Below are 23,943 nucleotides of genomic sequence, written 5' to 3'. Positions count from 1 at the left end.
TAGATGACATTCTAGTATACTCTCGGACCGAGGAAGAGCACGTGTGGCACTTGAGGATGGTGTTGCAGACCTTGAGGGAGCACCAGCTATATGCCAAATTTTCAAAATGTGAATTTTGGCTAGGGACACGTGGTTTCTAGTGACGGCATTCAAGTGGATCCCAAGAAAATTGAAGCTGTAACTGATTGGCTTAGGCCTACAACAGTCACTGAGGTGCGAAGTTTTCTGGGTTTAGCTGGCTACTACAGGCGTTTTGTGCAAGATTTCTCCAGGATAGCGGCTCCCCTAACTAAGTTGACCAGGAAGAATGTTCCATTCATTTGGACAGATGACTGTGAGGAGAGTTTCCAAAAGCTTAAGGAGTGTGGCCTAGGGTGTGTTTTGATGCAGAATGGAAAGGTAGTGGCTTATGCTTCAAGGCAGCTGAAGAGGCATGAGCAGAACTACCCCACCCATGATTTGGAAATGGCGGCTGTAGTCTTTGCACTGAAAATCTGGAGACATTACCTGTATGGTGAAGTGTGCGAGATATACACCGACCATAAGAGTTTAAAGTACATCTTCCAACAGAGGGATTTAAACTTGAGACAGAGGAGATGGATGGAGCTTCTGAAAGACTATGATTGCACCATCTAGTACCACCCTGGAAAGGCCAATGTTGTGGCAGATGCCTTGAGCAGAAAATCTTACGCGATTTGGCGCACATTTCAAAGAGAGAAGAGACCATTGATTCAGGAGGTACATGAGTTGATGGATCAAGGTTTAATCCTAGATCTTTCAGATGAGGGGGTATTGTTGGCTCACTTTTCAGTGAGGCCAGACTTGAGGGACAGAGTTAGAGTTTCCCAGCACAGAGACCAACAATTGATGAAGATTATAGAAAGAGTACAGCAAGGTGAAGGTGGTGAGTTTGGATTTGCCAATGATGGCGCTCTAGTGCATGGTTCGAGGATATGTGTGCCCGATGTAGACAATCTCAGAAATGAAATCATGCAAGAGGCACACTATACATCAGACAAGTTCACCTGTGTTCCACCAAGATGTACCATGATGTGAAAGATAGCTACGGTGGAATGGTATGAAGAGAGACATAGCGCACTTTGTGTCCAAGTGCTTGACTTGTCGGAAGGTGAAGTTTGAACACCGAGACCGTCGGGAAGCTGCAAGAGCTCCCTATCCCGAATGGAAGTGGGAAATGATCACTATGGATTTTGTACTAGGTTGCCTCGTACCACGCGAGGATATGACTCGATATGGGTAATTGTAGACCGTCGACCAAATCAGCTCACTTTTTGCCTAAAGACTACCTACTCAGGCACAAGATGCCCGGCTCTACATTCGAGAAATAGTCGATTGCATGGAGTTTCGCTTCCATAATATCCGGCAGAGGGCCCGATTCACTTCTGGTTCCGGAGAAAGTTGCGGGAGGCACTTGGCACACAGTTGAACTTCTGACCTTCCACCCTCGCATGCATCGGACAACCGAAAGGACAATCCAAACACTGGAAGACATGCTTCGCATCAGTGTTTTAGATTTTGGAGGTCAATGGGATGAGCATCTAGCTTTGGTGGAGTTTGCTTATAACAACAGTTATCACTCCAGCATAGGGATGGCACCCTATGAGGCACTATATGGAAGAAAGTGTAGGTCTCCTCTGTGTTGGACAGAAATGGGGGAAGCGAAGGTGCATGATGTAGACCTAGTGCAGTACACTTCAGAAGTGGTTCCTTTAATCAGGGAACGATTGAAAACAGCTTTCGATGAGAGTAAGAGTTATGCAGACCCCAGACGGAGGGATGTGGAGTTTGCAGTGGGCGACTATGTATTCCTGAAGGTTTCTCCAATGAAGGGAGTCATGAGATTTGGAAAGAAGGGCAAGTTGGCGCCTCGGTATATTGGACCTTTTGAGGTTATCGATAGAGTGGGAGCAGTTGCCTACCGGTTGGAGCTACCACCCAACCTCTCTCACGTTCATCCCGTGTTTCACATCTCCATGCTCAGGAAATACATTCCAGATCCTTCTCATGTACTACAGCCGGATGTGATAGAGCTAAAAGAGAACTTGTCATTTGAGGAACAGCCTGTAGCCATAGTGGACTACCAAGTGAGACAGCTGAGATCAAAACAGATCCCTATGGTTAAGGTTTTGTGGAGGAGTCAGTCAGTGGAAGAGTGCACTGAGTCAGAACGGGACATGCGTAGCAAGTACCCTTATCTGTTCAATGTATAATCATGTGCTTTATTCTGCCTTGTGTAAAAATTCGAGGACGAATTTTCTGTAAGGGGGGAAGAATGTAACACCCCAAGATTTTAAATTTTATTATTTATGAGTATTTTTGATACTTTAATTTTATTTAAATTTTAGGAATTTTTTTGAGATTTTTTCGGATTTTAAAAATCGGGTTCGATTTTCCGAAAATATAAACTTTGATGATTTTTAAAAATTAATTTAAAGACCACGTGGCAAAACTAAAAATATATTTGGAGTCTACGTATTTTTCGAAGTTTTAGAATTTTTTGAAATTTTTGGACCTCGTTTTCGGTCCGAGGCGAGTAAAATTCAAAATTTTGTATTTCGAATCGAACCACTGAATCGAACAGATCGATCGGACCGGTCGAATCGGACCGGTCTTCTTCTCTTTCTCCTCCCTCCCGCGATGGCCCTCTCCCTTTCTCTCTCGTTTCTCTCCCGCCTCACCACGGCCACCACCGTATGACCCAGACGGTGCGCAGCCCGACCAATGGCCACGCCAAACGATCGGAAACGCGCGCGAACGGCCCTGCGCTGCTAGCCTTCCGCCCGCGCCGATCCGGCCACCGATTGACCGGTCTTGTGTCTAAAATCATCTACTCGGCGAGAGCTTTCCATATACACCAAGAACGCCGAAATCTATCGAGCGGTTTGTCCGATTTTTGCTCGGGAAGATTTTAGCCCATTTCGACTTTTGGGCTAGATTTCTCGAAAACCGTGAATTCCACTAGAAAACCGAGGCTACCAAAGACGCTCCATTCGCCGAGAGCTTCGCAACGACATAAATTTCAATTTTTCGATAATCGCTTTTGGTAGGTCCCACGGAACTTCGCAGCGTATTTTCGAGCATTAAATGAGCTTAGAAAATTCTGAAAAATTTATGTACTAACTCCGTGTTATGGGCTTCGTGTAGGTATCCTCGATTCGCGGAAATTCGGCGATTGGCCGGTCAGAAATTCCGGCAGACACTGCAGGAAAAGTCTCCGAATTGGACCGAGGTTTTGGCTAGCCCCATTGTCGACGTTAGAGCGCGTTCAAGTCGGAATCGGCAAAGGTAAACCCAACCTTATTTTTACGTAATTTTCTAGTGCTTAAATAGGATTAAAAATCCATAAAATATTCGTGGTAGCTTAGAAAATTACGATTCTTTTGCAATAGCTTAGTAATATTGCTAAGGACCATGAGGCAAAGTTTTATAATTTTTAGAGCTTGTTTGGCCGATTTTGTAAAATGATCAATAATAAGGACTAAATTGAAATTTTGCGTATTGTGATGGATGACTGATTTGATGGGCACAGGAGGGGCTGTGTGATATGATTGAGTTGTGGATGTATGGATTGTGAGTATAGAAGTGTATTTTGAACCCTTTTGCAGGTTGGGTAGGTCCTAGGTATAGGGGAGACTCTGCGGATTTTCTGCACGACTTAGGACGAATTGGTCTTTTCTTTGTTTGTATTGAGTCGATTGTATTAAATAAATGTAATATGATTGTCGTGAGTCGACATGACCTTCTTCCTCCGCCAGCCGCCACAGTGATTGTCGTCAAGTCTGTGAGTAAAATATTAATTTTAATTGTAATTTCGATATTATTATATGTTCAGCATGCCCATGCATCACTTATATGCATATATTTATGTAGTTAAACTCTATGCACGATTTATGATGCATTGATAACTGTTAAAGTGCCATGATGTTGTTGTGGTAATTTGGAGCAGTGTGCGTGCGTTGGCGTGCGTGTGATGTGGTGTGGACTATGGATAGGACGGGTAGTCACGGCTTGAGTTCTTCGCTGGGAACCCGATCCTTCGAGGGGTAGTCACGGCTTGAGTTCTTCGCTGGGACCCTCGATTTGGTTTATTAAGCGAAAGTCCGGCTTGAGTTCTTCGCTGGCACCAGGTTGGATTTAAGAGAGCTGTATAGGGGATCAGCTCCCAATATGATATGATTGATGCTACAGGGTGCGTGAGTGCTCCAAATTACCTTTTTGATGTTATGATGTGAAAATGATGTAGATGTTGCATTTCACTCTCTGGTGCATTAGTTTTAGATAGTTTTATAGATTATGGTTAAAATTTATATTTTACTCTCGAAGTCGACGCTCACTCCTGTTCAAAAATTTTTACAGGCCACAGGAGGATATTTTGTTCTGGGTTAACCTGCTTTTCTACTTCGCAGGTTGTTTATTAATATTTGTGTAATTTTAATTACTCCTAGAATTTCCGCATGTGTTAGCAGTAATTATTTTATTTTGGTCTGTAATATTATATTCATGTTGTACCAGTAAACTTAATATTTTAAGTCTGTTTTGATGGATTGGATGAGGAGTGAGCTACCATTTATTATTATGTTGATGAGTATGTGGAGGGTGAGCTGAGCTCCCCAATGGATTGTTTATGGTGTTTACAGGTCGGGTGAGTCGAAAACTCCCCGTTGGAAAGTCCATTTTATGGCCGGACTCTGTCCGTTTGTTTTCTTGAATTTGGCCCAATGGGCCTTAGAATTGGGTAAATGAACAGTTAGGCTTACTACGGGCCTCGGGGGCTTTAGGCTGGCCCAGGTCCTAGTGCCGGTCCTGCCCATAGGTTGGGTCGTGACAATTGATGTTCATTTAGTTGCCAATATTTATTTTATGCTTATAAACCTCAAATTTTTGTTTAAAATTTATACTCTTGTCACTAATAGTTATTTGTTATGAATTCATATGCTATCACTTGGTGCTATTATTTATGAAATGCTTATGGGATATCCACATTTTTAATTTAGATGATCCTCTATCAACCTATAGCAAAGTAGAGTAATGCATTACTAATTTCCCTTTTTATTTATGATGCTAAGTATTGTGACATTTTACTTAATTTATGCGAGTTTGCAGCTCAATTTAAATGATTGTTATGCATATAACATCTTCTTGTTGATTTATACACGTTAATCACATTTACTTCAATATTGAAATAACATATATATATATATATATATATATATATATATATATATATATATATATATATATATATATATATGTGTGTTTCTTACTTTATTGAAAAGTGATTGATTATTATAATTAAGTAAAATTAACTTTAGAGTTAACTTTACTCTTATCTCTTATTTGAAAACTAGAATTTTATAAAATTTAATTTAATTGATTTCTTTTATATTAATTCTCATATTTGAAAACTTAATAAATGAAAGATTTAAAAAAATTTATTTTAAAAAGTAAGAAAATTGACTTAGCTCTAAATCAAACTAACCGATTCTAATTCAATTCAATGCCAATTTTAATCAATTCAATTATAATTTAATTTCAATTTTAATTTAAATTAATTTAATTTTAATTCAATTCCAATTCCAAACTTTGCTCAAACTCAAGATTTAGATATTCCATTTAAGTATTTTGCCATCTTTATGATGATACATTACAACTCTTTCCATATTAATATGCCAAAACTTCACAACTATTTAATAATAACTTAACAAAAATGGTTACAAATCCCTTTTGCTTAAACAATTTTGTCTTTTCAACTACTATCCAATTTAACCATTGACTAAAAAATAATGAATTATTTTATTATAATTTATTTCCATATATTTTTTTATTAAGTGTGGTTATTATAAATTTAATTTATATAAAAATAGGTTTAATAATCATTAATTAAATACCTATATTTATATTCATATACTTATTACATATTTTAATTAATTATATATATATTTGGATTAAAATATTTAATTTAATAAATTTTAGTCTGCTTGATAGGGTGTTTATCTTCTTTTGAATGGCTGAACAAATCTTTCGTATTACTGGACTAATCTTTTAAATTCTCACATTAATCATAAATAACATGAATGATTTAAACCTTAATATATCTTAATAAAATATTAAAAATTATATTAGATGCACTCTCCCACACTATAGCTAAGCATGAGGCTGAGGCCTCAGCCGATCCCTTTCACTGCCCTAATCTAATTACAATTCCTTGACAAATCCTACACATCCACCAATCACACTTGGCGCCGTGTGCGTGTACCCAGCTTCTGCGCAGACGTCAAAAGTTACGCCACGTGGCTAAATCTTACAAATACTGCTGGCACAACTAAATTCATCGAAGAAAAGGTCCCACAATGTTTATCCACTTGTCCTCTCGTATCTTCCATATATCACCAGCAACACCAAAACTTTCATTTTCTTTCCGTTTGATTTTTTTTTCCCATTAAAAAAAAATAATAAATAAATAAACAGACATTTCTGATTTCTCTCTCTAGAGTTTATCTCCTTCCTTAAAAAAGTTAAATCTGGACCGCCAACCAAGCTTCTCCCTCTGGTTTTTTGCCGCTCTGCACGTTCCCGCTGTATTTTTAACTGAAATTAAACCCTAACCCTAATTAGATTTCCCTTCTTTTCTTCTTCATCATTCTATATACATACCTGTTTTTCTCTGTCAATCTTAGATCTACAAGATCTGAAACCTGACTTCAACCCTGTTTCGTTCATTCTTTCTTTGAATTTCACAACCTATGTGTTTCGTTTCGATCTAGAGAGGCTTTCTTGATTCGGTTTCCAAGATTTGAATTTCATTTTGATTTTGGAGGCTGTATAGAGGTAGGCGTTAGTGAATTTACACGTGTCCAAGGTTTTGGTTCTTTCATTTGATACAGCGGTTGTTGACAGTTTCAAAAGTTATTGGGATTGATTTGAATTTCATAATGCTTGGTATCTGAGTTACGGGTTGTTTTGGGCATTGACTAGTGTGTGAATTGTTATTTCGATTTTTTTTTCTGGTTGCGAATTTGAATTCTGATGCGAGTATACAGAGGACAAATTTGAGTTCAGTCGCAATTAAATTTGGGTTTATTTCTTGCTATTGCTTCTATCTTGAATGCGGTCGTGTGGTTTTGCGCTTCTTATAGTGGTGAGTTTGGAGTTTTTCAATGGGAGAAGGTGCAGTTTGTCTGGATATCTCGACAGAGGTGATGGGTCTTGGACAACAGAATACAGGAATAACTGAATTGAAGAGAGACCATCAATCTCTGATAGATGACACCGAACCAGAACCGTTTCCTAACAAGAAACAAGCCAGAGAAGCTTCAAATGAGGACATAAAATCTGAAGTTTCCAATCCTTTAATTTCTCCAAAAGAAAATGCATCCATTTGCCAGGATATCACTAGCCAACCAACTGAATTGGCTACATGTAAGCAACTGGGTGCTGGCGAGGTCACATCCACGTGTTCTGGAAATTCGAGTCCGATGGACACCCTAAGCGAGGATGGAGAACGTAACAGTCAGAACAATGCCTCTCAATGTGAGTTTGCTCGCAGTGGAACTTCTGATGTGGTATCTACATCTCATGTTGTACTGGAGATTCCTAAGCATGCTAGTTCGTCTGGAATTAGGAAGATTACATTCAAGTTTAGCAAAAGAAAAGAGGATTATGACACCCAGAATTTTACTTCAGTTGCTAATCCTGTAGGTAATCGGATAGGTCGAAAACAATATAGTAAAGAACGTGGGAAAAACTACTCTGCTTGGGTTAATTCAGGTGCAGAAATGCTTGAAAATGGAAATAGATATTTCTGTGCTCCCAATATGGAATTGAAGATGTCTAAGAAGGTTGTTCCCAGCAACTACCCTACAAATGTCAAGAAGTTGTTATCAACCGGTATACTTGATGGAGCTCGGGTGAAATATTTTTCTCCAGAGGTAAGTTTTTTTTTTTTTTTTTTTTAAATTGTGCTCTCTGATATGTTGTATTTTTGCAGATCTTGCTTTTTATTTTATTTTATTTTATTTTATTAATGTATGAGTCTTATGAGTTTTTAATGGCTTGCTAGCGAGAGCTAGATGGAATTATAGATGGTGGTGGATACTTGTGTGGCTGTTCATCATGTAATTTCTCAAAAGTAAGTTGGCTTCCTATAGTTAAGAAATAAAAAATTTACTTTTTATGTAGATTTTATTATGTAATTTTATTCACTAGTTGACTGAATGATATATATATAAGCAGGTTCTTAGTGCCTATGAGTTTGAGCAGCATGCTGGCGGCAAAACTAGACATCCAAACAATCACATATACTTGGGTAATGGGAAACCAATTTGCAGTATTATTCATGAACTAAAAACTGCTCCACTTAGTGCATTGGATGAAGTGATAAAGGATGTGGCTGGTTCGTCCATAAATGAGGAGTTCTTCCAGGTTTGGAAAGGTGATAGATATTTGATTTATCCTTTATCTTTGTTGCTTTTCTAGTCATTTTGGACGGTGCTTGGATGAATGTGTCTTCTACGGAGAGAGTTGTGTGTTATGATGTGATGTTTATCATAATTAGTTTGAACCTACCCAAGAAACTGTAGGAGCGGAAGCATGAAAATTATTATATTAGAACATTGAATTTAAAAATTTTCTTTTAGGGTCTCATGCATAATGCAAGATTCATTATGTATCTAATTGATTTCAATGTTCAATCGCATATTAAAACATTTTTAATATGTATTAGTATCTACATTTGTCATTTAAGATTTTGAATTAATAAATTAATTCATTAGAACCCTAGATTGATACAAGAATATGTGCACTAACCTTTTGATGCATTGAAGATGTGATTAATATCTTTGTGAAGCACCTAGGACCTCAAATGTTATCTCTCTAGCTTGTCCACACCAAGATCACCAATGGCAGCCCCCTTGAACAGCTTCTCAAGCCTTATCAAGATTTGCCTTTAGAGAGGTTGTAGATGTATATAGGACACTAGAAACAATTTCTAGCAATTTTAATTCAAGAGAATATAGGCAATTCTCTTTGAATTAATGAGAGAAGAAGAAAAAGAGAAGAGAAGAGAAGAGTTCTTGGGTGGCGGCACCTCTTTGGAAAATTAGAATGTATATATTTTATTTTTCATTCTTTCCCTTTTATAATTAGGTCACCACTTAAAACTCTTGCCACATGTCATCTTCTGATTGCATCTTAATTTTAATTGACCTAATCACATTAAACCAAGTGTCAAAGCTAGGTTTAATCTTGACTTTGATCATCTTGCATGATAGGAAGACAAATGACAAACTTATATGGTTCCATGTGTCACCATCTCATGGTGCCACATGTCACCCTGTGAAATGATCAAATTACCCTTGTGTCGTAATTTTGAGTTCTCAACCCAAAAAAATTATTTCTCATCTTCTAATCAATTTACATCAAATATAAATTAATTAATTAATCTCCATTAAGTAATTTCTCACAATTAAATTCATATTTAAACACTTTAAATATAAATTTAACTTATACTATACATCCAATAACCTAGATTTTGTTTCAAGCCATGCTGGGGACTTTGCAATCTTATTACAAACCAAACCTATTTAATTAATCAATTAAATCACATTTAACTTGGTGATTACTTGTGTATGTGTGTGATTCACTAGGCTCATCACTAATTGGCAATGTGATATGATATTAACTCTTAATATTATTAGTACTCTTTCTTACCATAAATGATTTCTCTAAATCATTTTAGGCACCTCATAAATCATGGTTAACAACTAGCATAGTATGCCATTGCCACTCAATTAGTAATAAGGAATGCCTTAAATGAACCTATAATCATATGTTACCATTCACTAGAATCTCTCTGTTATAAAATCCCAATTCCAGCTGGAGTCATGGTTTATGTCAAATCCCATTTGCTATGAATATTATGTTATCTTTTAATTTCAATTCTAGATTAAAAAGATTTTCTCATCATAAACTCTTTTCTGATTAAATCTGTTTGTCCTGGTCAAGAACTTGAAACATTAAAAACAATTAAATGAACATAGGATTTTATCACTATTTACTTAGGGTAATAGATTCTATCTTGATCAACACCTACCTCCATATATAATTAGTAGGAGCCAACACATGCCCATATACCCATACACAGTACAAGTATGAAAGCAGTATCAAACTCAAACCACCTATATACAAGATAACTGTGTTATCTCAGGTCTAAAGATTATATGCATTGATATGATTTATGACAATGTATTGACAAGAGTAAACTCCACGTGCTTGTCAGAAGTGTTACTGGTTTGGCCTACTTATCATGCATAAGTGCCTATCATGTTTGTTATATGGCATGAGACTCACCATTCCATCTTATTTACATCTCATATAAATAACTTGGGAACAAACAGGATTACAATCTTTCTGGATAAGTCATGTCTTTATTGTGAAGTATCCTCGATTGTGAACCAATTCATGATACTTTGTGTTAGAAATACTGTCACTTATATTCTTAACAACTTAAGAATAGAATTTCTAATAAAATATCAATGGACCTTTTCTATTATACATAAATATATTATGTAAACGGAAAAGTGAAAATGCCTTTTTATCAATAAAACATGTACATGATACATACTAAATGATATGCTCTAGGGCATACTATTAACAGAAATTGTAGGGAAATTTTTTTTTTTTTATTCTATTCATGTCTTGCCTAATATGTAGACTTTTTGCCTATTTGACATAAGCTTGGAATATGTGCAGTTAGTCTTAAACAAACCAATGGAATAGTTGGAACTGAGAAAAAAATGTTACGATGATTGGTTGCTTTTTGATGTAATATTTATCATAATTGTTTTTTTAACCAATCGAAGAAACCATCATTGGAAAAGGACTCTCTTGGTTGTATTTCTGTCTTTCCTAATGCATAGACTCTCTAATTATATGCAGCTAGTCTTCAACAAAGCAATGGAATAAGTGGAGCAGAGAAAAGATTTTACAACATTCCTTGTTCACCTCTTTCACTTGGAAGGTGATAATATACAACTTATATAACTTCCATTTTGATGAATTCATGTTGAACTTAATAGTCCAATCCCCCCTCCCACCACCACCCCTCCCCCCCTCCTTCTCTCTCTCTCTCTTTCTCTCATCTAATTTACCTTCAAAACAAATTGTTCTAGTGGCTTATTGGCATGTTTTGTTTGTCTTATTTGATGTTCTCATGGAAAAAATTTGGAAAGTTGTTCGGAGCAGTTGCTAGCTCTTTGTTCTCTCTCTCATCTAATTTACCATCAAATGCATTTATGTGTTAATGCCTGAAACAAATTGTTATAAGTGGCTTTTTGGCATGTTTTGTTTGTCTTATTTGATGTTCTCATGGAAAAAATTTGGAAAGTTGTTCGAAGCAGTTAATAGCTGTTAGTTGTTCTTTGGCTAAATGAGGAGGATAGGTGAAAATAATCTTCCTAAAATTTGAGTACTTACTGTTAATTATCAGTGACCTAGGTTTAAAAGGAAACCTGATTCCATTATCTTCTCTTTTACACCTTTGTGGATACAACTAGGCTTTCTCCTATTTGAGCACTATTTGGCTGAATGAGAAGGATACATTATTATTATTTTTCCTAAAAGTTGTGTACGTGAGGCTGGCAATGCATTAGTTGTTGGTGATATAGGTTTCAAAGCCAACCTTATTGCATTTTTTTGAAGCCTATCTTGATAGACTTAATAGTTTTTCATCTCTGAATCAGTTCAGCAAAATGAAGAGGATGAGTGAAAATAATCTTCCATGTGAAATTTATCAAAATGGTCTATGATGTGTTTGGTTGTCAAAATTGCCAAGGAAAGTAACTTAGAATGTCAAATTCTCATGTTTGGTTTGTATGAGAATGTCATACTAGAAAAGTTAAGTTCCTAAATCTGTGGGTCCCACTTTTGCTTCTCAAAATGGCAGGCAAGTCGCTTTCCCATTAGAGTGACAAATTAAAAAATAAATATAGGCACTAATATCCCTTATTATAATATTATGAATGTTAAGTTGTTGAGATTATAGAATTTCTGTGGTTATGCTCAGTCACATTTTTTTTTATTATGGCTCTATCATGGTTTTGATTAATTTTTAATGACAATTTTTTACGATTATAGATATCTGAATAAAATATATTTAAATTAGAGTTATTATGGTAATTTGTTAATTTACTTCATTTTATTTGTATTTTTTCTTATACTAACCAAACATAATAATTATACATTCCAAAGAAAATTGAAATTGTAATCAAATATGATAATGTTACATTTCTAGAATCATTTTGCTGAAAATCTAGTTTCCCAAGAAAGTAATTCCATATAGGAATATTGAATTCTGGCAACCAAACGTCTACTAGATTAAAAAGGCAACCTTACCTGTTTCTCTTCTGTACATGGCTTTTCCAGATAGATCCAAGCTTTCTTTCTTTTCTGTGGACTTTCCTTTTGAATGAGAGGGATAGGTGAAATTAGTTTTCCAAAATTAATTTTTTGTAATCTAGGTTTAAATGCAACCTTATCCCGTTCTCTTCTCCCTGAAGCCTTTTTAGATGGAGCCAAATTTTCTCTCTTCAAGTGCTATTCGGCTTTATAAGGAGGTTAGGTGAAAATAATTTTCATGCATTGGTTGTGCTACATTTAAAAGGCAACCTTATCTTGCTATCTTCTATTGAGGCCATTCTAGATACACCATACTTTCTCCTCTCTGTGAGTATTCCTGTCCACATAGATCTAGACATTACTGCTTTGCTAAGGTTAGAGATCAGATTTCACTACACTGCACTGTTTCATGCCCTTATCCTTTTCATCTTTTTAAGATTAAATTTAAAAGTGAAGGATTGCTTGCAATTGTTATGTTTCTCACTGCTTTCAGATCTCTGTGTGTGTGCGTGTGCTAGCACGTGCTCAACTGCTCATGCGTTTGTGTTATATGTAACATATTTGTATTTCTAGCTATGTATAAATTTCGAAATATGCCTATCTATGAATCTATCTATATTTATGATTTTATGTATTGATAAATTTGTTGTTCTTGGATCCCTTAATAGTGACAATTTAGTTACGTCTACTTTTTTAATTGAAGTCTTAATATCTTAATGATTCTAATATTGAAGAAAAGAAAATGATAATAATCGGTAATTACTTTTCATTGTTGAATTTATTTGCATTTGTGTACTTTTCCCACTTTTGGTATAACTTTTTATACTTTTTGCCATTGTTTAGTTACTTGATCATGCTTAATTTTATTAGATCCATACCTTCTTTGATTTTTGGAAAATCTGAAGCCAAAATAAAACGATGATAATTTTTAGTCAAATGAAAATGATGATTTATTAAAATGATTATCATGAAGGCAAAAGTTGGCTTAGGGCATAATGTCTTTTTCTGTGACAATTTTCAAACTATGAGCCATGTTGCCTAAGCCTCATTTTGTTAATTTTGGCTAAACATGATTTGTTATAACTTGCAGCTACTCCAGTCAAGCTTTAGAAGAAAGCTTTTGCCTTGCTTCAAGCTCCTTGAATAACAACCCCTTTAGACAAGAAAAATATATAGAGATGCCAGAAGAGCAAAAGCGTGCATTGAAGCGGTTCTCTCACATTCTATTCTTTTTATTTAGTTTTCATAGATAGTGGATTTTTTGTTGGTATGTTGCATATATGGATGAAGGAGTAGTACCCAAAGGCCCAGTAATTGCATATATGTTGCTATGTTGTGTTTACCTTTATTACATTTGTTTTGCAGGCCTAGCTTACTTATGCAACAAAAGAAAACAAATGAAGGAGGCACTAAGAGAAGGTTCTTTATTTATTTATTTATTATTTTCTTGTCTATTCTCTTTTGTATTATATCACAATTTTTCCTTGAATGAATTTTGTAACTTGAAATTTCTCTCTACGTTAACAGGGATAATGATCTTCACCGCTTACTTTTCATGCCAAATGGTCTTCCAGATGGTGCTGAATTGGCTTATTTTGTCAAAGGACAAGTGAGTTGTTTGATAATTAAATGAAGGGTTGCTATTAATATTTAAATAATATCCGTATGTTGATGCGTATTGTTAACAAATTTATTAATGGTATGTTTTTCCAGGAACTGTTGGCTGGTTACAAGCAAGGAAATGGTATAGTCTGCAGTTGCTGTGACAGAGAGGTAATATCATTAAGTTGTACATTAATATATTAGATTTAGAATTCTCCTTCTGATGCTAGGAGAGCTCTCTCTCTCTTTCTCTCTCCCTCTCTCTCTCTCTCTCAATTATAATTGTATCTTTATTTTATTGGTGAATAGATTAGCCCATCTCAGTTTGATCTTTATGTGTAAATTCACATTAGATTTATAATTTTTCATGTCATCATAGGGGTCCTTTCTCCTTCACTCATAATTTTGTCATTGTTTTATTTATGAATAGATAAGCCCATCTCAATTTGAAGCTCATGCTGGAATGGCTGCCAGGCGTCAACCGTAAGTAAACCTTAAAGGTTGTTGGCATGTTGGAGTGAATTGAATTTTTATTTCTAATAAACTTTTTAACGTTCTTTGCAGATATCGCCACATATATACTTCCAATGGCTTGACCCTCCATGATATAGCCATTTCATTGGCGAATGGGCAAAGCATTACTACTGGTGTAAGTGATGATATGTGCGCAAAATGTGGTGATGGAGGGGATCTTATCTTTTGCGAGAGTTGCCCTCGAGCTTTTCATCTAGGTAGATATTTCCTTATGCTTTTCTATTCTTAAATACATTTTTTTTTATGCTATGATTTTATAGATATCTCATTTGCTACCAAGCAAAGCTCATGGTCTCTTGTTGTTTTCATGGCATTTTTCAGTGTCTAAAATTATATCTCCAGATGCATTAGTTGTGCTTAAATTCTTCATGATTTTAAAATGCCTCCCCTATAGATGGTTCTGGTTAATGGACCAGACATTATCACCACCCCAATCTTGATTTCTCTTTATTCTTTTTAATCTTTTATTGGAGAAAATAGACTTGTTAATTATTCTTTTAATCTTTTATTGGAGAAAATAGATTACATAATATATCTTTACCTTGATTAATTATGAATTGGTGTAAGGTCCTCTTTTATTCTTTTTAATTTGGTTGGATCTGTCTGTGGCAGCATGTTTGGGTTTGCAGTGTGTTCCTAATGGAGTTTGGCAGTGTTCAAACTGTAATAAGTTTGAACACGGAGGAAACATTACGAGACCAATTGTCATTCGGTTGACACGAGTTGTTAAAACTCCAGAATATGAAGTTGGTGGTTGTGTTTTTTGCAGGTTAGTTGCTTAAGAACTTCCAGTCTTTTTTATTTTGCAAATGGTGATAGGTGTTATACATGTGTGTGTGTGAAATAAAATTCTCCTTGTTATTATGCAAAGGAATAAGATCTATAGACACCAAGGCATCACAACCCATATGCAAAAGCAGTGAATCATTTGCATAATACAGAAAATCAACAAAATTTATGGCTTCTTCTCAACACATACATACACATAGACAAAAGCAGCAAATCAAGCTTCTTGTTCTCAATGTCATCTTATACACCACAAATCAACTTCTACTTAGCACATTCTCACAACTAAATGGGCAAACTCTCAAATCTTTCATCCTGTATGTAAAAGTGAAGCAGTTGGTTAATCTTGTATCACTTTTGCAAAAGTTCTACTGCTAAAATATTCCTTGCTTTTAAGGGCATCTATAATTTAGGTTTCTCACCCTAAGAAAAGTTATGTGCATATGTGTTCTAAATGTCATCTAAGAAAGAACTGGATCTACCCCTTTCCATGGTCTCTTAACCATAGTGAGATAATGAAATTCACTTTAAGGCAACCCATATTAAATTTCACTCATGCTACCTTGTTTCTCTGTTCATTCCTACTATCATATTATATATATAGTAAATCTAAAAACACTAGGAATATCTCTCTTCTTTAAATCCTATATTGTGTGCAAAATGCATATCAAAGATATTTGCTTGCAAGTAATTAACAATTAATCTTTTTTCCAATCCAACAAATGGAATTGGAACTTGCCTATTTTAGGGGGGAACGCTTTGACACTAAAACATCATATTGAAATAGATCAAATTTTCTAATGTTACGAACATTATGAAAGGAATCTTTTTGTTCCTATTGAATAAACTTCCACAACCCTATATCACAACCTCTTCTCACATCCTACGATATTCATTTACCATGATCCTTATCATAGTTGGCAACAATTATATAAAGCCAATATTATTTTCTTAACCTTCAACCTTTTAAGCTTCTTAATTCTCACTCAAGAGAGCTATGTTAAATAAAGAGATCATGTTAAATTTTATTTTTACAAATATAATTTTACCCATATATCATTAGGGTTCATTCATATTGACTTTTGGAACTATCCTTCGGTTAAAAGGGTAAAACTATGTATTTCATGAGAGTAAATTTTCCTTGAATCATAACAGTCCATTCATTGAAGGTAAACTATGTTTTGTTCATCCATTTTTATGTGGTTAACTTAGCAATTAGCATGATTAAACTAATTTAATATCGAGTTAGTTATGGTTGGTTAGGTGAATCATCTTTTAGTTTCTTAATTCTACCCAATTTAGGGTTGTATTTTTTGAACTAATTTATGTGTCATTCTAGGTTTTTAAGGTAGCATAGTTGTAAGAATCAAACAAATCTTATTATTTAATTCCTTACCCTACCAATTTGAATCTATATACCAAATAAAAGATATACTTCAATTGAGGTTGTTTGAGTGAACCAATAGCATATCAAGTGAATTGATTAATTTAGTTGATTCTTTCCTTTTTCAAGTCTGAATATTGAAAGACTCTCTTATTGATTAATTTTAAACTAAGTATAAGGAAAGAAAAACGTCTCATATGTATTAGTTGTAACGACCCAACTAGGTGGCCACTATCGGCACTAGGAAGTGGGTAAGCTTAAGGTTGCCGAAATCCATAGCAAATCTAAAAAACTTGTTAAAACATTTCTTTATTCCATATAAACTAAAACCTAAGCAACTCATAAGCAATTACACTTTAGCATTTCAATCATGGCATAAAACATTTCTTTTTAAAATGGCTCAGAATTTTGAATCTTTTCATAACATTCATAAAACTCTAAAGTGTAATTCAACTATTCATACATAATAATCAAAGAGTGCTTAGAGTTTAAGGTAAACGTACAAACCATGTTGTTCTTGCGTACTTCATACTGTCTATACACTAAAATCAAGCACAGTATTTAATCATTACAATTAAATGTCCACTGATAAACCTCAAATCATACATATACAACTTGCTAGATCTCAGCTTCTTCTTATCATTTCTTGTAGATGTCTCTAATCCTATAACACTTTACCTGGGATTAAGAGAAGAGGGTAAGTTTTGGAAAGTTCAGTGAGTAAACTAACGGATATTCGTTTGTCATATTATTCAATTCATAAATATGCAGCATCAAATCACATGAGTTTATACAACACAAATAATTCACATAAGATAGACTTATCACCAATGATTTGCCATGATCAATTTGCCTGGCTCATAAAGATGCTCATCAGGATTTTGTCTTAATAAATAACATAACCAATGTGTCCGGCTTATAAAAAAAGTTCCTCAGGTCTTTCTCTATCGTAAATAGTGAGTCAGGGACTTATTAGGCCTTACTTGGTCTTACTACATCATATCATGCATGATTATAACATATCCATAGCATAGGGAAAATCAGTAGATCATCCAGCATCTATCAAGCATCAACAATTAATTATGTAGTAATGCAACATATATTCGTATTCTAGATACATACAACATAATAATATCATGAAATGATGCATGTGGATGTTCATGAGTTTCATTATAGTTAATTAAAAAGATTAGCATTCATTAGGTTAGTGTTACTCATCTTTTGTAGTCTATCAAAAACCAAACATGAATGATAGGTATTCCTTTTCTGTAGCTTTTCGGGTCTTGAAGTTTGATTCAATAAAAGATAGACCCAAATGAGTTACCGAATCTCTATAACTCTATGTATACATCATAGTATCAATTCTTGGTCATTTGGGGTCTAAAAAACAAGTTTTGGAGTCTTAAAATAGAATAGGAAAATGGGTAGGCTTAGTAGAGAACTTTAGCTGTCGAAATGCTGAAACTTAAATAGCCTTGGTCGGCAGTAGCTATTTCGGCTGCCGAAACAATGGTTTTCGGCAACCAAACTAAGAAATTTTTAGAATTCTCTGTTCGAACTGCTAAAAATCTTCACTCCCAAAATAAAACCAACACATGTTTAAAGCTCTAAAAACCCAAAATCTAACATGCTCATAAACCTTAAAACTCTTAACTAGTTTCAAGAAACCCCAAAATCAAGACATGCATCAACCAAAATTTTAAAATCCATAAAAAAAATCCATTAATCATCAAAGATTTCAACAATTAAAACTAAATTCAAATGTTCAAATCTTCAATTCAATATAGAATTTCCAACTATAACATTATACTAACTTTAAAGAAATAAACTCGTAACATGCATCCATAGATCCCTTAACTTTTAAGAATCCTAAATTCAAATTGCTAAAAGAAAAGGAATTCCAAACCAAACTACTACTTCATTGCTCAAAGCTGCAACTCATGCACTTAATCACTTAATTGGACCCGAAGAAAAAAAGAAACATTTAGTAGTAACCTCACATACAAACAACAAAACTTTTCTTCCTTGAAGCTTTAGCTGTACTCTTTGCTCTAGCACCCTAACAGGATTGTAGGCACCAAAACTTGTTCAAAAGAAGAAAAATTATAGAAAAGAATGAAAATCTGAGAAGGATTTGTTCAATCCTCAGCTGCATATAGTAGTAGAGAAAGAAGTTGGTAGTGAGAAAAATTTTGAATTTCCTTTGAAGAAAAACGAGCCACTTAAACCTTTTATACCCTCGGTTGTAAAGGGCTTTCGGCTTTGGCTGTCCAAAAAAGAGACCTTATACTTGCAAAAATTTCAACCCTTAAACTCTCTAACATAACACTTGTGCTACATATAGCACCTACCATTATTTCTGCCGTCCTTAAAACCCTAAGTTTTACTGGATTTTCCCAACAACAGCAAAAATTCTGGCATAGAAAAATGGTGGATGTTACATTAGTAGTGAAGGAAACCAAATGACACTAGCTATCATGCATGAGGCTTCATTTTGTCCCACACTCTAGTATTCCCACAATACTTAGGTGTTCTCTCAATAATAAACTTGCGACAATAGTGACATTGTCCAAAAGGTATTTTCCTTGCCCTCAACATTCTTTTCCCTCTCCCTTCCTTCTTCTGTTTTGTTTTGATCTTCCTCTATATTATTTACTGTTGTCACAACTCACAATTATTTTTTTTGTCTAGTGATTGATAATAGGATTTGCTATTATTCTATGACACCAAAATTACTTTTTGAGTTGAAATTTTTCTTGGATTTTGTTTGTTTATTCTAATTTATTTAATAATGAAATTGTTCTTTGTTCATTGAATCTACTTGCCATTTTCTGTTGTCACACCTTACCTTGTTTTTGTTATGTGTACCAGAGCTCATGATTTTAGCACAAATAACTTTGATGACCGAACAGTTATCCTTTGTGACCAAGTATGTTAATCCTTCTATTTTGAGCATTCACACTAGCCTTCTTTTTTTTTTTTTCTTAAAAAAAATGCTGATTATTTTTGCGTTGTTACCTTTATGTTCCATTTCAGTGTGAGAGGGAGTTCCATGTTGGTTGCTTGCGGGACAATGGACTATGTGATCTAAAAGTAGGTCTATAATCTTGCAATAGTTAGTTTTTATGATGCTGCAAAGAAACTTGTTAATTTTTGTTGTATATCTCACCACAGGCTCTCCCCAAGGGTAATTGGTTCTGTTCTAATGACTGCAATCGGATCTATATGGCTCTAAGGAATTTTGTTTCTAGCGGAATACAGTTAATTCCTGCGTCACAGTTGAATATCATAACTAGAAAGCATGCTGAGAAAGGATCATCTATGGATGGACTAGCAAATGATGATGTTCAATGGCGGATTCTGATGGGAAAAAGTCGTGACAAAGAAGATCTTTCATTGTTGTCATCAGCTGCTGCAATTTTTCGAGTATGTTGATGATACCTTGTTGAATTTAATTGCTTTCTTTTTCTCCCCTATGGGCTCTCTGTTATTCATATGATCACTTGAAATTGGAATGCTCATTGCAAACAAGTGTACGTTCCTAGGCCATGAATTTGCTTGTGACTTGATGTCTTTCAGTGCATGGTTTGCACGGAAATTCATTCATCAAAAGGGTTTTTTTTTCTTTGGATAGACTTCGTCTGTATGTTCCACTCTTTTACTGGCAGTATAATTTTGTAATTTTAGAAGAAGTGTGCTCAATGTATAATATACATTTTCCCAAGTTTGAATCATTGTACATGATTGTGCTCTGTTTTCTCTTGGCAGGAGTGTTTTGATCCCATCGTTGCAAAAAGTGGTCGTGATCTGATTCCTGTTATGGTCTATGGGTAATTTGCCCTTTCATTTTTTGTTTTATTGCTTACAGTAATATATTTTCCTGGTCAAAATATTTTATTGCTACAAATATTTTTTTATTACATTGTTCTTGATTAAAGCAGCCACATTTGAGGCTTGTCTTCTTATGTCAGTCTTGAATCCTTGATATGCATGTTAATTTTCATATATATATACATATATATATATATATATATATATATGTGACTTTAGGGAAATGCATTCTCTTCTTTAAAGTCTTTCCCCGTTTGTGCATTGGATGTAACGTCAAAACTTTTGCAAGCTGTCTCTGGACCTTGTGAGGAACATATTTGCATGGTGACTTCTTTCAGTTAGTAGAATGAATATCCTGTCAGCCATAAATTAAGCAAATAACAACAGATCTATTTCACATATCTTTGTCAGTTCTCTCCTCTCCTTGTGATTTCATCTGCCTCTCCTCTTTGTCTCAGATTCCTCTTTGTTTTCAGATGTCTCAATTTCTTTGTTGCCAAACACCAAGTTAGGCCTCGTGAGTTTGGGTCCCCAAACAAATACTTACTTGGTTAGAAAGATGAGTGGCATAAGAGAGTTGGAAGGAAAAAGTGTTGGTTTCTCTCATTTTGGTTGAATGGATGGGATAAGGAAATAACAAGGAAAGATCCTTCTTTCCTTTATGGACCTTAAATTGGAAGGAAATTAGAAAATCAAACCAAGAATAACGTGGATCCTTTTTGCACATGGAGAAAAAATTGTCTTTGCTTTTCCCGCTCTTCTTTAGTAAGGAAAAATGATATTCTTATTCCATTTCGGTTTGGTTTGCCAACACTTATACCCTTTAATTTTCTTGTACATTGCCAATGTGAGACTTATTTCTACAAGTGATATTCCATCTCAAATAGAACTAAATGACGAAAAAACCATATAACCGATTCTAACTAGTCTGGGATTAAGGCTTTGTTGTTGTTGTTGTAGCATAGTATAGGGGAATGAGAATGCCATAAGGTTAGCTGTTTATTTGATAATTTTTTTTTTTTGTTTTTGTTATCTTCAATCTCTGTAATTTCTAATTACTTTCAACTGTTAGGGTCGGGTTTACAAGATATAAATTACTAGTCTGATTACTGATCTTGGAATTTTTTGCAGGAGAAATATTTCCGGCCAAGAATTTGGGGGGATGTACTGTGTGCTATTGCTAGTAAGGTATGTAGTTTTTCATTAAATGCTAATTTTATTTGAGTTCTTGACCTTTTTTTTCCCCGCTTCTTGTATTTTATTTGATTAATGTATCTAGGATATGTGTAGCATTAAATAATTGCATGTTTAATGCATCCACAGGAATGTTGTTGTTTCAGCTGGTCTTCTTAGAATTTTTGGTAGGGAAGTTGCTGAGCTTCCTCTAGTTGCGACAAGTAGAGAACATCAAGGAAAGGTGAGTGCGTTATTTTAAGTTTACCTTGTTTACACTTCTTTCCATGGTTCTTGAACTTGCTAATAGATAACCTCGTTCTTCTTTTAATTTCTATTTCCAGGGTTACTTCCAAGCACTATTCTCATGCATTGAGAGGTTACTGTGCTCTCTGAAGGTGGTAAACCTAGTGCTACCAGCAGCTGAGGAAGCTGAGTCAATCTGGACAGGAAGATTTGGCTTCAGAAAGATGAACGAGGGACAAGTATGTTACATCATTATCTTGCAATTTCATGAATAGTTGGGGTATATTTTCTTGTTTCAGTGATGATGAATGAAGTTGTAAAATGTTCATGAAATTGAGAAAACCGTATGCTTTGGCTGCAACAAAGAACTACATAAACATGAAATGGGAGGGTTCTTGTGTTGTTTTATTATCGAGTGTTTTTGGTTTTTATGTTATGGACACGGCAGAATTATTTGTAGGCATGCCGCATGCCAAGTCATAATATATGAGAGGTCCAAAATAACATGGATGACTTTCATAATATGGAATGAGAATTGAAATTAGACGTTGACTGCTCTAATTCAGATTTAAATTAGATTTTATAAGATCATGGAACTGCAAATGGGACTGAGCTACTGATTTTATTCAAAAAGAGGAAAGGATGAGCATGTAACCTCCTTGAATAAGCACTGATACTAATAAACAAACTATTTTTATGCCCAGGTGTCGAAGTATACAAGGGAGCTGCAGTTGACAATATTCAAGGGTACATCAATGCTGGAGAAGGCGGTCCCCCAGATAATCGAGTAGCAGCTTGGACTCTCTGGAATTATACTCAACTCTATTCCTGTAATGTGGTCTGCTATTTTGATATTGTGGACAGCAGGCAGCAAAGTCAAAATCTTATTGAGGATTGTTTTCTTGTACTAACTAGAATTGAAGAGCAACAAGAAAAGAAGATAAATGACTGTAAAAAGAATCAGAGCGTGCTGACCTTTTATAATGCATGCGTGTCTCATAAATTTCTTGCTTGCTTCTGTTCTTGTAGTCGTTTGTTTTGTGCAAGGAAAACATTCTTTTTCTGAAAAAATGTTATATTTGCATCTGCAGTTTCTATTTATACTCTCCTTTTTTCTTCATTCCTCTTTTCCCTCCCCCGTTTAGCTAGATAATTTTTTTTTTATTAACCCATATTAGAAGTATTTCCCTTTGTTTTATCTATTAATACGATTGGTAAATATTAAAGTAATGTAATGTAATTATATTTTTTATTGAAATAGAATAAAAAAAAAATTATTTAGATTCAATAGAAATTTGATTAGGTCTATCAAACGTAGCCTTACTGTACATAGATTTTATATTTTGGTCACAAATTTAAATGAGTTAAAATCAAATTTGAGAATTGAGATCATATAAATTAAATGGATAATGAAAATATTTACTAATTAATTTAAAATGTTGTCAACATATCTGAAAATTTTTTTGTAAGCAGAACATATTTCAAATATGGTTTTAAAATTCATGATTTAGTATATGATATTATGATATTTTTAAACAAATATATATATATATAAATTACTCATAAGTTTACATAATCACAATTAGTTTGGGTTACTCGTGCTTTACTCATAGCTAATGTAGATAATATAAGGGGCATAATTTGATAATTTTTTATATATGAAAAGAATGAAATATGAATTTTTTTTTATTATTATGCTACAAATTAATTAGTTAGCCATGATTATGTCCAAATTAAAATTGAAGAAACTCCTTGTAAAATAAGTTAAAATAATTCAGATTAAATTAATTAACAGAGAAATTTGAATGGTAATTAATTTTATAAGAATAATTTTTTATTATTTAAATTTTAAAAGTCAAATTAATTGAGGAGTGAAGTTTGAATTATAATTAAAAATAAATAAATAAATAATAACTATATACTAGAATTGTTTATAAAAGACATGAATTATTTATAATTTTTTGTATTTAAAG

The 23,943-nt window shown here is 34.3% G+C and overlaps 1 protein-coding gene across 1 annotated transcript; it reads left to right on the top strand.

Moving 5' to 3' along the window:
* Positions 1–6,435: 6,435 nt before the first annotated feature.
* On the top strand, positions 6,436–22,973 carry LOC110642847 (uncharacterized). Its single transcript, XM_021795026.2, has 19 exons — positions 6,436–7,949; positions 8,081–8,149; positions 8,254–8,452; positions 10,957–11,038; positions 13,505–13,624; positions 13,780–13,833; positions 13,942–14,023; positions 14,128–14,187; positions 14,447–14,499; positions 14,581–14,747; positions 15,163–15,319; positions 19,592–19,649; positions 19,757–19,813; positions 19,895–20,146; positions 20,489–20,550; positions 21,683–21,739; positions 21,875–21,968; positions 22,069–22,209; positions 22,675–22,973. The coding sequence occupies exons 1-19, from the start codon at positions 7,179–7,181 to the stop codon at positions 22,759–22,761; spliced, it is 2,622 nt and encodes an 873-aa protein (XP_021650718.2). The 5' UTR covers positions 6,436–7,178; the 3' UTR covers positions 22,762–22,973.
* Positions 22,974–23,943: the final 970 nt, after the last annotated feature.

The sequence above is a fragment of the Hevea brasiliensis genome, chromosome 3 (assembly GCF_030052815.1).
Source record: "Hevea brasiliensis isolate MT/VB/25A 57/8 chromosome 3, ASM3005281v1, whole genome shotgun sequence".
Taxonomy (NCBI): domain Eukaryota; kingdom Viridiplantae; phylum Streptophyta; class Magnoliopsida; order Malpighiales; family Euphorbiaceae; genus Hevea; species Hevea brasiliensis.
This window is presented reverse-complemented; position numbering and strand designations above follow the sequence as displayed.

Excerpts from the sequence above, each read along its gene's own strand:
- LOC110642847 (XM_021795026.2), top strand. The coding sequence starts at position 7,179 with ATGGGAGAAGGTGCAGTTTGTCTGGATATCTCGACAGAGGTGATGGGT. Across the intron at positions 19,650-19,756 it reads CAGTTATCCTTTGTGACCAA|TGTGAGAGGGAGTTCCATGT; the intron begins GTATGTTAATCC and ends GTTCCATTTCAG. Across the intron at positions 21,969-22,068 it reads GTAGAGAACATCAAGGAAAG|GGTTACTTCCAAGCACTATT; the intron begins GTGAGTGCGTTA and ends TTCTATTTCCAG.